This window comes from Agelaius tricolor, unplaced genomic scaffold (genome assembly GCF_023055355.1).
Source record: "Agelaius tricolor isolate 1412-34295 unplaced genomic scaffold, bAgeTri1.0.p SCAF_10, whole genome shotgun sequence".
NCBI lineage: Eukaryota > Metazoa > Chordata > Aves > Passeriformes > Icteridae > Agelaius > Agelaius tricolor.
In genome coordinates this window covers 23,666,883-23,684,364 of record NW_027269270.1, presented here as the reverse complement: position 1 = coordinate 23,684,364, position 17,482 = coordinate 23,666,883, and the positions used below count along the sequence as shown (strand labels likewise).

The following is a 17,482-nucleotide window of genomic DNA, read 5'->3' as shown; positions in this document are numbered from 1 at the left end:
GCAGTATTGTTGTCTTATATTTAAGTCCTCCTAAATGATCCCAGTGTTCTCTGCTGTAACAGAGCTGATTTTACTGGGGTAAGGAGCAGCTGGCCATACTAATTTCTGTATAAAACACTTCCCTGGTAACTCTGGATTTTTAAACAGCGTTTCTGGGTCATTTTTCATCGAGATGATAAGAGCTCCATCTTCCCTCTGGCATGTTGCCCCATTGCTCTGGCTGGAAAAATACTGTACTGCACTCTGCATTTTAAATGAGTCTTAGAGTTATTCATTCTGATAATGTGACTGTGATTTAATGTTAATACCTGAGCATTGATATATTTTGACTCTGATCCTTCTGGAGCAAAATGTTTGCTTGTCTGAATTATTTGATTGCTTTGTGGCTTGCAGCACATTGATTAGAAAGGGATTACTTTTGGATGGTATCTCATTTTCCTTGTTTACATCAGGCATAAAACTCTATGGGGACTTCGTTCCCTATTGTAAGCTGTACAACTGCAAGTTGGACAAAGCTGCTACAGTTGGAAATTTTACTATAATGAAAGTTGTGGAAAGAAAATGGGAGGAAGGCTTTGAACAGCCCTGCTAACACAGCAGCCTGCAATTCTTTTGGATTTTAAGTTGCCAAAACTGCCTGCCAGACTGAAAACCAGGGTGATGCTCTGCTCCCAGCTCGCTGTGGGTTTAGCAGGAGGGTTTTTACTCACGTTGCTCCCACTGCTGTGATTTTCTGCCCCAGCTCAGGTTTTGGTGAAGCATTAATACGCTCCTCACGCTTGCAGCGGCGCTGAGCGGGGAGCACAAACAGCCTCGCCAGCCCGTTTCACTTCCTGCCTCTCACACGCTGCTGCAGCACTGCACAGCGTGTATGGAGGGCAAAAGTTTCAGTCCAGAGCAAACAGTGAATGCCACATCTTATTTTCACCAAGTTAAATTAGATAAAATCAGCATCAGATTGGGGCAGGTTACAGGAAATTCTGTCCCGTCTCCTTCAGCTTTTAGAAACATTTACTTTGCCCCAAGCTAAGCCAGCAGTGCTGAGGCTGCTGTGATCTGAGAGGCTGACTGAGGGACTGACATTCTTCTTCATTTCAATGAAATCAAAGGGTGGATTTTCCTTTACTTTTCACTCTTGTGGGTTACACTTTGGATGCCTTACTGGAAGAGCTGTCAGCTGTGAACCTCACATGATAGGAGTCCACCCTTCCTGTGGGGAAGTTATTCAGAGCTGTGAAAGGAAGCCAGCAACGAGGCCCAAACCCTCTGGTGACTTTTCTTGATGACTTCCATAATTAAAAGTCATTATGAACGGAAGAACTAAGTGATTCAAAGCTGCAGACATATAAGGGCTTAATTCACACCCCACCCAGTGAGAATGGATCCATTGCCTCTTGAACCAGGATGGGAAGAGGGAGTTATCTTGTAGATAAACCAGCAGCTTCCCCTCACTGTGCCAGGACACATTTATTTACCATGATTAAATTCCCAGTGCTACCTTCTGCCCTGCACATGCAAGGAGGAGAGAGGCGACCTTACTTGCTGTCTCCCCAGGCACAAACAGATGTTTTATTCTATGTAATTGTTCACTGCAGAGCACAGTGCACTAACTACCTCACACCCCTGGTAACAAATACAGTTCCAGCACAAGTTTTTTCCCCTTCAAGACACTTGCTCACATCCCCAAATAATGCAGGGCCTTCGAAGGTGCGTTTGGCACAAGCCAGGGACAGGAAGATGGTACCAGGACACACAAAATAATTAGGGCTGAAATGCTTGCTGAACCCTTGCTGGTGATCCTGAAGTGCCTGCACTGTGCACAGAGCATCCTTCCCTCTCTTCAGAGCTGAGCTGGTTACCTTCAAAGGTGTCTGATCTCTCTTTCTCACACTGCTCTGGCAGAAGTTTCTCCCTTCTGACACATTCTCACTCCATTGTAACACCACTGACCCTTTCCACACTGAAAGCCCTTCATGCTTATCAGAAGTAAACCCCTTCTTATTCACCACATGAGGTCCACAAATGCCACCTTATGATTTGTCTCAGGACACACAGAAGGCAGAAGCTGGGGTCACACGTGCAGCCATCCCCCAGGATGGAGGGGAGCCCCGTGGCACCCACCTGTCCTTGACTCTGAGGATCAGCTGGTGGAACCGGTCCACGTGCTCGAAGCTGGCCTTGTCTGTCACCGAGTAGACGATGAGGAAACCATCTCCAGTCCTCATGTACTGCTCCCGCATTGCACTGAACTCCTCTTGGCCTGCAGTATCCAGAACTAGGACAGAAGAGACAAAGGTTTTCAATTACTGTGAGGGACCTGTAGCTGCTGGCACCACTATGTGTCCTGTGGCCTTTCTGCCTCTGCTGGGCTTCCTCAAAGACTGCAAAGATGTGATGAAATCACATTGGATTGACAAGGGGGTTTCTGTCCCAGACCTCACTTGCCCTTGTATGCCTAAGTTGAGAGCAAGGGAAGATGACACTCTGGATTTAATTTTCCTTTTCCAGTACCAAATACAGATCACTGAACTTGGAGAGTTGCTCCTCTGGCAAGATACAGCTCAAAGTATTTCACAACCCTCCCAACTTTCCCCTCTCCCAGAAAAGAAAACCCAAGACTGGAAGATTAGCTAAAAGCCAGTTTAAATGTCAGGGATAACCTACAAAATGCTTGGTGAAGCAGAGCTGGGAGACAACCCAAAGTAAAAGCTACAAGCATTTTCCTTTTCTCAACACCTGGATATTATTTCTAGACAATTTTGTCCTTTCAGAGTGAGCCTTGGGGAACACCCCTTAAATATTTAGTCTCAAATGGTGTGCTGATACTAAGGAGGTAACTAAAACAGATGGAAAAGCTTTAAGTACCTTACACATCCAATACAGTGATCACGTTTTGGTGAATAAATCCATGCTCAAATGCCCTAAAACACCTCAGTTGTGACAGCCACTCAGATGCTGTTCCCCACTAGATTAAACTTAATGGAACCATAACTCACTGGTTCTCCATGGATCTGTCTTGCAGGGGGTCCCATCACTTGTGGAACAAGCTACCCCAGCCTTCTGGGTAAACACCACATCCACACATCAGTGCTAGCTCCTGAGCCCCAGCTTTGTGCACAGCCAGGATTTTGTCTGGACTTGCAGAGGAGTTCATCAGTTTAGGCTGTGCCAGTACCAACATGGGGTGCACTCAGAGTGCATCAGCTGCTCAGAAGTACTAGTCCTAATGCATCATTGCACCCCAGAGGCAAACATGGGACCTTCATGATGACTGCAAGCATTTTCACATCCCAGTCAACTGGGTTGGGTGGGAAAACTGTTTTGCCTCTGCTGTACAGCTGTGGTGTAAACATCTGCTTCCCACAAGTGATGGGGAAAGCCCAGGGTAGCCATGGATGGAGACAGTGGCAGGAGCATACTGCTGACAGAGCAGCAGGGCTTCATACAGGTTTGTCTGGTCTGAACCAAGCCACAGACCCAGCAAGGTGTTCCCTGTAGGGGAAGTGCTCAGGCTGCCCCAGTTTCCAGATGGGACCATGATAAAAACCATTTTGCTGCATCAGCACAGGTGGACACGCTACATGTCACAGCACGCCCCAGGAGCCAGCCACACACCTCCCCTGCGTGTCTGGAGGAGAGACAGCTACACTGGAAGACCTGGAGACCATCCTTGGTGCTGGCAGGCCCTTTACAGCCTTCAGCCTCATATGTTCTCCTGCCTTAACTGGTGTTGAATGACTGCTTTCATGAACTCTTAAGGTAAAAAGAGCTTTCAGGCTCTTGCAAAGACCCTGAGATTTAGGCTTATTTGCCAAGATTGCTGGAAAGTCACCTGAGCCTCTTCATAGCCTTTTATCCTGCTCTTCCCCTCTAAATCTAGGAAACAATGGTCTCAACTTAAAGGCATTTCAGCTATTCTTAAGGACTGTACAGAAAAGAAAGAAAAAAAAAGGAAATAGAAAACCCAAAGAGACTGCATGTGCTGGTAAATTTCTATGCCCTGGGCAGAATTGCTACCATGGAATAAGGCCAGGAATCTGGAGATGGGACAGAATAGGAAATTGATCTCTCCTACCTGCCCAACCTGTCCAGAGGGGCTGGGCTGCCCTCATCTGACTCCTGCAGCAGCTAGACACGGTGTCAGGGCAGGGCTGAGAGCTGACAGCCAGCACACAAACCCAGCTTGTGGGGGAGTGGGAGAGCTCCCCACTGAGAGCCGAGCCCTCCTGCCCTCCCTCCCCCTGAGACAGGGCAGGTGCTCCAGCACAAGCTGTGGGCAGGAAGGTGGAGATGGATGTGCTGTATCCTGCATGGTAATTTGCTTAGGGACTTCCCCTTGCTCTGGCACATTTGCAAACTTCTCATGAAACACATAAGAAGCCTCCAGCTGTGCCTTTGCACCCATCAACCCATCCCCAGCTGCTGCCTCTCCAAAGCTCTGCATCCCCTGGGAGAGGGAGCAAGCCCTGTAGGGGCTGTGGGGATACCCCACTGCATGGGACTCTCCTATCTTGCCTGGATCTTGGCCATCACACTAAACACAGGCAGAGCTGCTGTGTCAGCAGCTGCTATTTAAAGGGAATTCACTTGCAGCATTGATAAAAAGGTGAGCAAGTCCAGGCAGCATTTAAAATGGCAATTTGAAAGTGTAAGTAAAAGACACACAGCAGTGTGAAGGTTAAGGTTATTTATACAAAGTTAAGCATTGTGTAGATGGCCAGAGAAAGACCTTGTCTTAACATTAAATGTGCTCTTCATCAAGGCAAACCCCCAGCCTAACACTTCTGTGCTTTGTGAATTGCAAACAACAGAGGAAAGGGATCTGGATCCTTTGTGGGCAGGAAAGCACCCCATCCTGAAAAGCATCAGCACCAAAAAAGGGCCAGATATAAGTGGCTTTGCTTGTGGTACCTTGTGGCATAAAAGCTTCATGAAAACTCCTACCTATAGAAATGGGAAGGAGCAAGGAGAAACTTGGGAAGGGGTAGCTCAGAAGGTGATTGTCTTCCCAAAGGGATTAGAAGATTTAGCATGTTAGCCAGCATTCACCTTCTTTTAAAATTCCTATTTCTACAGACAGGATGCCAGAAGACAGAAAGAACCATGAGCAGAGAACTGTGAGCTGGTACACTTTAAGCCACCAGTTCATAAACTGGCAGCACATAAATGCCAGCACAGAAACAAGGACCAAAGCACAGGGGGTTTCTGCTACCTCATTCTTCCAAGAACTGAAATCAGACTCATAGGCTGCACATAGTCAGGGACTTCCAACAGAAAACTTCGTAAACTTCTCACAGATTTGACCAAAGAAGCAAGGAGGAACAATTATGAAAGCATTTGGATAAGCTGAAAGAGAGAGAAGCCAAGGATGATGTATGATGTAGGAACAGACATCCAAAGAGGGCAAAGCCATTTAGAGCTATCATGAGACCAGCTGGAGACTAAACTAAGAGCAATTAGGCTGTGAGAGCCCAGCAGGGATGTCTCCTGCTTTGCAGGTAAGAGGTTGCTGAGTGAAGAGATGGCCTTTTCCAGTTTCCAGTGGATGTGATCCCCAGCTGCTGTAATGAACTCCTTGCTAATTGAATCCTGCCCCTCTAGAGCTCTCCATACCATTTTTATGTGAATCCTGATGGGTTATGCAAGAGTGCAGCTGCCTAGAGAGCACTTCTGAGCAGGCACAGGAACCCAGGAATACACGGGAATTTGTGGTCCAAAATAGAAGCCCTTGGTGCTTCAAGGTGTACCATGTGGCAATGTCTCTGCAACTGACAGTGCTCCAAGTGCCCATCCAGAGACAAAGGCACTTGGTGAATCTAAACCATAGGCAGAGACACACTGTGAACTCTAAGCCAGCAATGGCATGGCTTTTTCTGGAGCCTAGGCTGGATTCAGTTCAAACACAGCATTCCCAGCCTTCCAGGAGCTCAGATCTGGTTGTGCAGATGAGCTCTTCTCTTTTCATATCTAGGCAAAATGTCCTCCTACATCTTTACCTTGCCAGGCAGCAGGGTGTATAGGTCACCTCAAGAGAGTTTCTCCACTGTCCATGGCATCTAGAGGGGATAAAGATGAACTGACAGGCATGTCAACCCATTTTCTGTCCTTCAGCCTTTGGGTTTCACTGCCCTGCAGCTTGGTACCTAAGCTCATGGGAAAATTGAGCTTGAATTGCCAAGTCAAACTAACGAGCCTCAGGCTGAGGAAAGCCACCTCCAGAGTCTCTGTCTCCCATCAGCAGCACCATGGGAGAGGGCACTCCTATCAGCCACTGGCTTCACCTGAGGAATTGGTATTCTGGGCACTGCACAGATTGGGTACTGGGGTCACAGCTCCTATTCTGTGTCCCCACACCCCAAGTCACCTTGAAGAGGTATGAAGTGCCCTTGCCATGTGCAAAGCAAGGCAGATGCTTCACTCGGTCACTCTGATGCTTCCGCTCCATCTCAGACACAGCCACGCTGCCCCTGGCATGACAGCTTTCCTCAGCAAAAAACACATGACAGGAAAACACTGGGGCTTTTATGAGCCCTTCTTCTGTGCCCTAGCTAAATACACAGATGTTATAACATGGAAAACCCAAGTACTTGAATTATTGCCCTTTCTTTAAGCAAAAAGAAGACAGGCTTCCACATCAATAAACAGAAAAAAGATGCAAGCCCTTAAAGGAGCCCTTTCTGTAACAAAGGGCAAGTATTCAAAGCCTTGTGTTTTCCATGTTGCAACATCAAAATTTTCCTGGCAGGAAAAAAATCCAACCCAAGACAAAACCCCCTCTTTTATTGTTGCAAAATCCCAGCAATTAAGGGAGGGCAAATACTGTACACGCAAATAAAATAATGAAAGTACAAATTTAACTTGAATTTTAATGCTCTCAGTGATGCTACTCTAAATTAACAAAAACGAGAAGAAAGCAAGCCACAAACCAACCCTTCTGCCTGCAAATCTGAAGTGACCTTTGATCTCCCTCTGGCCTCGTGGCTGAGTTGATCTCAAGTTTCCCCAGAAGAAAAGCAGACAGTGTGCCCAGGAATGACTAGCAGCAAAAACCCTCAACAAAAAGGGATGCAAGGGATAGACAGGTGGGAAGGGCAGATAGAGTGTGGGGGAAGGAATAGAGCCTGGTGTGATGCACAGGGGTGCACACCAGGCTGTGCAGGTCCAGCCCAGCACAAGGGCACCCCAGGACTGGGAGGAGGTCTTGGGAAGAGAACTAGAAGGGAAACTGAACCTCAGGAGCAGAGAGACAACTTCTAGGCTGTGAGAGTTTGATCAAAATCATACCAGGGAAAGGAAAGGGAAGAGAAGGGAGACCACAGCTTCCTTTCAGCCAACACAATTCCTTGTTTGGCTCGTACCAACTGGCACAGCCCTACTGAGAGCTAAGAGTTCAGCCTAATTCCCAACAAGACCAAGCCATGTGCTTGTGGTCATCTCTTCATCTCCCTTTGCTTGCCACCTTTTTATCTCTGTGTGATGTATGAACCATAAGGAATTCTGAACCATAGGGAACTTTTTGCCATATTAAGGTATTCCACTTTTGGCTTCATGCCCAGATTAATAATTCCAGACTGGCATTTTGCAGCCACACCAAAAGAAATCCTCTGCTACTTGCTAAGTTAGCCTGCACACAGAAAGGAATGTGCAAAATTAATCACAGCAATGCAACTGGAGCAAGAGCTAATCAAAGCAGATTAACCCTGGCCCTCACTTAATTCTGCCCTCATGTCTGTACAGCACCTATGTGCATTTCACTGAACACAGCACTGTGCTGATTTCAGCACTACCAGCAGGGAATAAACCAAGATAACATATGCAGAGAAAATTGGAGGTTGGTCCTAAAGCCTCATTAGAGCAGCAGCAACCAAAAAATGGGCTAGCCACAAATTGCCTGCACATCTTTGATTCAGGTTAAGTGCCCTCTTCCACTCTACAACACTTCTAAACACTGCATTGATGGTCTTCTAAAGCTGGCATAAGGTCAACAACAAAGTGGGTTTGTGTAGTATGGAACGTGAACACAACAAACACGGGTCCCATAATCTTCTGGGAGGCAGGGAACTATCACAGACAACTCCTGGTGAGAAAAATAGAACATGCCCAAGCCAAAGAACAAACAAGTAAAGGAAGATTTTGAATGTAGCTTTTGCTCCAAGATTTAAATTTTATTCCATTTCAGTCTACTTTCACTGAGAGATTTCAGCTAGAGAAAAAAATGCAAGTCAAACATTTCATCATGCAGGCAGTTAGTGCTCTTGAATAAATGTGGGTGAAGGTCTTCATGGAGGGAAGCCAAATGCTTTATGCAAGCTGGCTAGCAGAAGGGTTTTTTTACAACATAATGCTGGTGCAGTTACAAAATGTTTGAGATGCTTTGTACAGAACTGCTCAGGCAACAGCCTGGAAAAGGGTGGGCTGTTTCCCTTTTTTTTTTAAAGTTGTTGGATGTCTATGTATTTTTTTTTTTAATAATAACTGTTTCTGAAAATTTCAAAACTTACAGAGCTCCTCATGCTACATCCTTACTTGTTTGTTCATGTTCCAAAACTAGTTCCTATTTTGGGGGTGGGCAGCTGCTTCTGCCCACCAAGCACTGCATGAAACCTCAGCTTGTAAAGGCTTTGGTCATAAAGAACAACTGGAAAGTCTAGGATTTATCATGATGCATCTTGACCCTACCTAATTTTATCCCGTAAGTGATTCATGCAGCCAGAGCAGAGCAGCTGTCCCAGGATATGGTGACCTCTGAGAATGGCCTAGATCCAAAGCCTGTGACAGAGAGCTGAGGCAAATGACACAAGTGTTAGTCAGTCCTGGTGCCCTGCTTTTTCAGGGCAGATGGAGAAGGGTCACATCCTTTTTCAGGCAAGAATATTGCCTTTCTTCCAAAATTGTGATTGTTCAAAATCTCAAGTGGTAGCAAAGAGAAGCAGCTGCAGTTTCACTTCTCTGGCTGTGAAGCATCTGTGGGCACACAAGCCCTGGAAGTCAGGGATTCCCAAAATGCCATTCAAGGTCACAGCTGAATTCTGTTCAGCCCAAGTACAGCCATTAAGCTCCATCTGAGCAAAAGAAATGCTTTGTCATTAAAACAAAGGGTTAAGTTTCTGCTCCTTGGAAAACAATTTCTTTCATCACTCCCACTCTGATCAGGTTTGGTTGGGGTTTTTGTTGAAGTTTTGTTTGTTTTGTACAAACAAAAATTCCAAATACTCAGTAAAAGATGCCTTTTTACTTTTCAGTAATTTGCAAAGCCAAGGCTGTTTCAGCTAACACCAACAGGTAGAGCAGCTGGTATATATATCACGACATGGGGCATACCAGTTGTGATATAGTGAAGATAAAGGTCACACATTTTAGAGGGCTGGATTCTGGACTCAAAATAATGAATTAAATTTACAGCAGGACTGGATTTTTCTTTTATACAGGACTGACATTTTAAAAATAAAGGTACATGTATACATTATGAGATGATTAATTGGGAGCAGATATCTCTAAAGCAGACGACAAGAATAGACATTTCAGCACTAATTTCACAAATACTGCCTCATATCAACTGTTAACATATTCAAATGAACAAATGTTGGCAAGATGAACTCGTTTTGTTGTTTGCTGGTTTTGTTTTTTTTAAATTCTGAATAAAAGCTGTTCTTTTAAGGACTTTGTGGCCATTTGTACTCACTAAATTATATCTGATAAATCCTTAAGAGCCCAACTAAGACCTCAGGTTTCCAGACCAAGCTAATAGTCTTCACAGCAAATCCCACCAGCACCCATATTCCACCACTCATGACAATTCCCCAGCTTTCTGTCCCCACACACCAGTGACACTTATGCAGAGACACCAAAGATCTTGAGCACCTTCACGATAAGAGGGCAGAAGTAGAACTTGGCAAAAGTGAGGCTAAATTCAGCTCAGTTATGTTAGTGGCCACATACATAAACTTGGGTAATTAAGGCACAAAATACTTGCTAGATTTTATGTACTACCTAGTTATTCTATAAATGAAAACAAAACTTAACAACATTTAAGAGCAAGAGTCCCTTTGTAGCTGTAGTTAGTCTGCTTCATGAAGCATAAATGAAAAAGCTGCAGCTTTAGGTAATACAGGGCTTTCTCTTCACCTGCTAATCAAGGTGGTTGGTTTGGGGATTTTTTTGGGCTTTTTTTTGTTTTGTTTTTTTTGCAGGTTTTTTGTGTGTGTGTGTGTGTGTGTTTTTCCTGTGTGTTTCACTGTTGTTGTTTTATTTAAAAAAAAAAAAGGCAGTTTTTCTTCAAAGAACTGAAAACTTGGTTACAACAGATCTCCAGGCTGCTACCCTACCCATATTGAAATGAGACAGCTAATTAAACATGAAAACATCATGCTGAATGACTGAGTTTAAGAGCTGTAAAAATTCTTCACTGTCACTGGACAACAGTTTTGATTAAATATTCTTTCTGGTTATAAACACTCACTCAGTTACCCACTCACAGTTATTTCCCAGGGAATAAGTTCAGCCTCAATGAAGTTTCATTAGCAATAGCCACCTCCACCTGGCAGGGCTGTAATTCACTGGCTGCAGAAGCCTACTCCAAATGTCAATGAGGATCTGTAGGTTTTCACAGGCCTGCAAGAAACACTTCTGTGCAGAACTGGAACCAAAGCAACTGGAAGCAGAAGCTTTGCTGGAGACCAGCTGCAGACCATGCACTGCAGCTCCAGATCCTGCCAGCCCACAGCAGAGCAGGAGGGACAGAGACACAACATGCTGTGGGAGACACTGAGGACTATTTGCAATTGCGCTCAGCTAGAAGGGAAAGAGGATCATGAGAGTAGCTTGCTTACCATCAAGAATTGCCCACTGCCCATCTATTTCCGTGTGCTTCAGGTAGGAGTCTTCAATAGTTGGGTCGTAGTCTGGCACAAAAATCTTCTGGAAAAACTGAATAGTGAGAGCACTCTTGCCCACACCACCATCTCCAACAACCACCAGCTTGTATGTGGGCAGGTTTTCGCTGGGAACGGCGCTTGTAGCCATGCTGCCAGTGTGCTGCACCTGCTGGAGAAAGAGATCATCTCCAATCACTCAGCAGCAACAACAAGTGGGAAATATGCACTAGGCAGCTTTTACCTGCTGCCTAAGAAGTGAGAATGAAGGCAGCTCTGACATCCAAAATCCTTTTGGAAAGGAGCAGCAGCACCAATCCTTCCCAACAGCTCTACTGCAACTCACACCCAGCACTTACAAATGCAGAGATCTCCACCTCTGCGCCGTGTTTGTCTGCAAGCATTGCTAATTGTCACCAAATGCACATGCAACACCTATGCCACTGCATACTTTTCCTACAGGGGTTGAGTCCACACAGCAATGACAAAAATCACCCTGGCTCAGTGCCCTTATCAAGCTCCTAACAGTTTCCTGTTGCCAGTGACCAAATCGCATTGATAAGTCAGAGTTGTGCTATTCCTCACTGCTTAACCCAAGGTATAGCAAACATTAAATGGTATGTTACATCCTAGGGCCAGATCTGCTGGCAGAACTGCTGGTGATGGATGAAACTGGAGGTAAAGGTCCAAGCCCGGCTCTGACAGCACACAAAAATGCACTTAGCTGCTTTCTTCTCTCTCACTTTCAAGTTTGAGAAATAAAACCAAGAAGGCAGCAGGCCAGGAATAACAGGTGGTTTTTGTTTTGCCTTTTTTTTAAACCCTCAACCCTGCTGTGGCAGGAAGGCTGGTGCCTGTGGCTGTGACACAGCCTAGAGAGCAGCTTCCCAGCAGCATGGTCACACTGCTTCCCTCATCTCAGAGCTACCTCCTAAAAGAAAAATGAAAAAAATTCCCTGGCTGAAACTGGGCAACAGCACAGGTTTGTGGAGAAGGGAGAAGAGGCAGCCGTTGCTGACTGGCCCATTTCAACACTCAGCAGCAGAAACTGCTCACTTAAGGAGAAGGAAGACAGGAGGTTCTGTGCATGTAAGTGCCCTCCACCCACCCTTGGGCAGCAGTGATACTGACTCAGATCTCAGAGGAAACAGGTGGCCACCTCCCAGATCTGAATGACCGTTACATTTTCTGCGAGGTCTTTCACACACTTAAAGAGAAAAAAAATATTCATCATAATGATAAGGCTTAAGACAAGGCAGTTGATTTTCCTGGTATTGGTTTTCTTGAAAATACTGCTCAGTGCAGCAGCAGCTGTGGTGACACTTTCTGCAGGCACCTGCTCCCAGACATTCTGGTTTTGCTGGTGCCCTTTGGGCTGCAGGCACCGGCTGGGGTCAGCACTGAGGTGGGACCAAGACTGCTCTGAGGGGACTTCCATAAACTGTTGGCTCCAAACCTGTATCCCCACCAACCAACACAAGCTTTTGGAGGCTTTCCCAATAACCCTAGGGATTTCTTTTTCATTAAAAAGACAACTTTTTCATTCTTAGAAACCACCAAGCAAGTCTGATGTGCTCTGTGCCACAGAAGCTGACTGTGCTCTTGTGAAAACACAAAAACATAATCATCTAATCTAGTTTTTGATTCCTCTAGTCCCTTTCTCCATAATCATTACTTTGGTTGAATCCAAAATATTGAATCATAAAAGCACTTTTGACCTGGTGAACTTGGGGGTATCATGTTCTTTGAGTACACTGGAGACCCCATACCACCGCTAAAAAGAAAAGCCCATAAGGAGACAGAGGATGAGATTTCTGAGTCTAAGAACAGCAAAGACCTCTTGTCCAAATTAAGACCAGCCAACATTTTCAGAGCAAGAAACATGATCAAGTCTGCTTGTTTCTAAACCACCTTTGAAGGAAATTCTTGAGAATAGCAAGAATTTCCACTGCAAGCAACATCTGCTGGATGGGGAGAAGACCAAACCAGCTGAAGTTTCAAACAGTCTCACTGCATTTCCTCACAACAACCCAAAGGAAAAGTTTCTTAGCCCTATTTTTGAGTAAGCCACTTTCTCATATTTAGGAGACCACACATCAATACACAGCAGGCTGAGCTACTGAAAAACCAATGAATTTCAACTAAATGTCTTATATTTGCTTGAAAGACCAAGTTTTATTTTTGTGTAATCCTTCTGGGGTCAGATGATCCTCACAGGCTTTTTGAGACACAGATCCTGGCTAAAGCTCTGCCTCTCCTTCCAACACAGTTAACGACAATTTTTTGCTTTGCCCATGGCCAAAATTTCACCCCATCCTTCTTTACACAGCAGAGCAGCTCCAGCCAGGCAGAATGAAAGACTGATTGTTACTGACATGGCAGGGGACAGTCTGTGGATGTGAAAAACATACTCCGTTTGTGCACGATTTTTGACCTCCTCACAAAACCACAAGCTGCTGCTTGGCAACAAGCATTACATTTTTACTGACATTTTGTGCCAGCCCTTTAACCCACTCCTAAGAAGCCTCAAGCTTATCTTGCAAGAAATGCTCCCCAAAGTGCTAGGATAATGTTTAGCCCATTGTACAAACTGTGTCTCTGCCCAGCATGCTTATCGGCTGAATCGGGGCATTTGCTTCCCGTTGTTTCCAGAAGTTTGGTCATGCTGTGTGTCTGAACCACCAGACTGACTCTTACATAGCCTGGGGAAAACAGCAAGAACTGAACTGAAAAAAAACAATTGAAAAAAAAAAAAAGTCAAGAACTGTAGGCTGGCCTGTTGAGCACAATTCCCTGTATTTTAGGTGATGCTAACACAACAGATGAAAACGTCAGAGTGTCAAAAGGCAGCAAGTTTAGATGTTTCTGCAGGGTTGTTTTTGCTGCTCATGGAAACACGACTCTTTCTACTCAGATGACAGGTCTCATGCTCCAGCCATGCACGCACATAAAGAAAACCTTCAGAAAGTCAAGCACTTCCATCCCTCTGCCCCTCCATCTGCCCTGATAACCAAAGCACGAAGACAACTCATGCCTTGACAAGATTATGAACTTAACCAGCTCATGATTCAAACCTTTAAAACAACATATATCATTTCCTGGAAAAGACTGAACACTCACAAAGGTGCACAGAGCTACAGGCAAGTGCAAAAGACTTGGGCTAATTTTCATGTGTTTTTGGCAAGAGTACTGACACAGTCCTCCTCAGATGGGAGCAAGAATCAGCGTGTTTGCTGTAGATCTGACTGAGAAAAGTGAAGCACAAATGTTTTTATCTATTGTCTGAATACAAAGCAGCATGTGGTAATACACTAATAAGGTCTGATGATAATCATCTTACAATTTATATAGTTGTTTATTTTGAGGCAGCCAAGAGAAGGATCCATACCCTACGCTGGCAAATGCTGTCAGGGCTCTGGGTTTAATCACTGGAAGGAGGCTGATTTATACAGCCATTTATACAACCATCTTCATACACACTGGCAAGACTGGTGGCCTGACAGCACAAGCCAGTAATGCTGAGACAGTCAGAAGTGTGGCTACTTCTGGGGTAGGTGGATGGGAAGAAAAAAGAAACATTGGTCCGAGGGTGTCACTGAAACTGAGCCTCCTCAGCAAAAAGTATTTTCTTTTAGGAGGCAGAATAAACTGTATAAAACCCCATTTACCTGTCTGGACATGGAGGTGGAGTGGAAGGGCTGAGCTATCCCCTTGGAGCAGCCAAGTAATATAAAAACACCAAATTCATCTTAGTTTGTATGGCTGGCCCGCAAAATGTAGGTAGTGTATCTAATCCCCAGCCTCATTACAAAACTTGCCCTGAATGCAAGTGGGTCCAAGCACAGCTTCTGAGCAGAACTGTGGCCACATAAGACAATAATAAAAAATAAAATGGACTCCAGATAGTTGATACTCAATGTGCTGGCACCCCTTTCCCTGATTTCTGCTCTGCTGTCCAGAAGGCTGAGCTCCCAGGGTGAGGCCCTTCCAGAAGGTCAGCAAGCTCAGAACCAAGCCCTGGATTTGTAGGGGAGGTTAGTGCAATTAAAGACACCAGCTCCCTGGCTGAGAAGACCAGCATGACAGTGATTTACAGTCTCTATGGCAACATGCAACACAAATTGCTTAATTCTGTTATAAAACCTCCAAGAAAAGCTACAGCAGGGCCTGTGTGGGAACTACCAAGCTCCCTCCTCCTCTGCTGCAGATCTCCAAAGCAGACAACTTTAGGGAGCTGATGTCCACTTCAGCAAGACAGGCCATGATTTAGCACACACTAATATATAGGCACGGATGCTGATGATTCCATCAACCCATGGCCAAGACAATTTTCCTATCATCAGCTTGTTTTGGTCCATGGCTCCTCACCCATGGCCTGACAGAGCTCTGCATACCTGAGGAGGCCAATCTCACCTGAGGAAGACTATCAGCCACCGAGGCTGCCAACTCCTCCTACGGTTGCAATTAAGAACTCTTCCCCTGCCCACAGCTCACTCGATTACACCCTTTTACCCAGCCACTTTGTAAGCATTAGCAGCTCCACGCAGTGCCTGCAGGGCTGAAACTCTGCAAAATCTGAACACTTCCCTCTCTGTTCCTCTTGCAGACTGCTGGCTGCAGCCACACAACCACCACGACACACCCAGAGACGCCAGCCAGGTACCAAAATAGTTCAGCCTGATGTGTTGTAGGCAATCCCTTGGGCTGGGAACTAAGAATCCTTGAAAGACAGGACATGCCCTTTTAGGAGGCTGCTACTTCCCTTGAGTCATGCTGATCAGGACTGAATGAACTTCAGGAATTTCTCCCTCAAGTAGGCATGACCATGTCCCAAACCATCAAGAGCCAAAGGTCTCGTAGGTGTATGAAAAAAACCTGCCAATTATTATTAAATAAAGATGAGTAACTCTTAGCCAAGTTTTCTCCAGTCTGTCAGATTTCCTTCCCAGTCAATGCCTCTAAAAGGACACACTGAACAAAAGCTGGACTGTGTTCAGTCTTCAGTGGGAAGGCAGCATGGAACAGATCTGTCACGTGGGAAGCCAGAGTCTGATGCCCTTTGTAGCTCTGGCATTAGGTTTTGCAAAACACAAATGAAATTTCAAGTCTCTGAGGTTTTCTAAGAAGGCAGATTCTAACAGGTGCTCCCAACTCCCATCAGCTTCTGGATCTGATGGAGCCCAGCACCTGGTAAGACCTGCACAGGAAATTACAGGCATTTCCTTTTGGAGTAGTGATCAAAGCAGTATCAGATTGCTACTAAAAGGGAGGGGGAAAAAAAGAAAGCCTTAAACCAACTGTCGTTTAAAAATAAAATCCTCTACCAAGCAATGAAGAGCTGCAATTGGCTGGGCTTTGAATGTGGGGGGATCTAACTGTGGGTCCTGGAAGTGGCCTCATCAATTCTCCTCCTGTGCAAAAAGATGCTGTACCCCAAGTGTTATGTTCCCTGAACTGCTCACTGGCTTCCTGTGCCAGCCAGACCTTTTCTCCCTTTCAACCCAAAATTGCATCACCTCCCCCACCACACAGATGCTGCTCAGATTTACTGTAAGAGAAAGAAAACGCACCGGGGGAGTAATGAAGCACTTGAGATTCACACAAAGGCAGCTAAAGGCAGGAGCTGCCTGATGAATATTTGGTAGTTATTTCAGGGAACACAGAATTATAGCCTGAACAAATAATAATAATAAAAAGCCACGTCACTGGAAGTGGCTTAGGTAGTAGGCAGCCCCCCACCTTCCCCCTCTGCGAATCCCTAAGTGATGTAAGGAGGAGCCCTTGCTGAAGAGCTAAGCAGCAGCTTTCCCTGGCCAGCCTGGGTTCAGGGACTCACTTGCTTTTACTGGGAAGCACGTGCTTGTCGGTGTCTCAATGTATGTAAAGTGCAGCACAGCATGAGTCAATCACACGACAAATGTCATCCAAAACCAACTCTGCTTCCCTCTCCCAACTCCTCCTCCACCTCCCACAACAACTCCATTAATCTTCAGCCCGTTTCCCCGGGTGACGTAGTGCCCTTTTCAAAATATGTAAGAAGAGTTCTGTCACTGACAAACCAACAGTCAGGTGCAGATGCCAGATTTTTTATTATTATTATTATTATTCTTAAAAGCAGTACTTCAGCCAGATTTGGGTCATTTGTAGTTACAGCTCTGCCACTACCAGTTCTGTAGAAGAATCCAGTTATGCGACCAGAAAGCAGCTACACAAGATCCATTCCTTTATCTCTAGGACCTCAAATAAAACTGTATTGTTGCCAGTTTAGGGGTGTCCACTGGAGGCTGATCCAAGCCTTTTGCCAAGGTATGAAATGAGAGCATCATACTCAGTAACTGGGGCTTGGCTCAGCTACTCTTACCTCCATTACTTCTTGTGTGCTTAAATCCACCATCTCTTTCCTTACTCATTTATTTCCAAAACTCTCAGGAGACATCAGGGGATGACAGATTCCTGTATTACTATTGCAAATTCTTTGCTAGTGAGGCCAGGAAGGCCGCTCCTATGTTATCATGGAACCAATGAAGCTGACCTAAACACACTGTAGCAAAAAAGCAGATTGCCAAGATGTTCCCCTGCCCTGCCCAGGCAGAGATAACACAGCAAGAACA

At 45.4% G+C, this 17,482-nt stretch overlaps 1 protein-coding gene across 2 annotated transcripts in view; it reads right to left on the bottom strand.

Moving 5' to 3' along the window:
- Nucleotides 1-17,482, bottom strand: part of MRAS (muscle RAS oncogene homolog) — a 38,604-nt gene that overhangs the window by 6,464 nt on the left and 14,658 nt on the right. Inside the window, exons 3-4 of one of the 2 annotated variants that reach the window (XM_071435231.1) lie at nucleotides 10,830-11,043; nucleotides 2,122-2,275 (exon numbers count right to left, since the gene is read on the bottom strand). In XM_071435231.1, the coding sequence (XP_071291332.1) occupies nucleotides 2,122-2,275; nucleotides 10,830-11,022 (347 nt within the window). In that variant the 5' untranslated portion in view covers nucleotides 11,023-11,043. The remainder of the gene's footprint in view (nucleotides 1-2,121; nucleotides 2,276-10,829; nucleotides 11,044-17,482) is intronic. The other variant, XM_071435232.1, reaches the window with a different exon arrangement.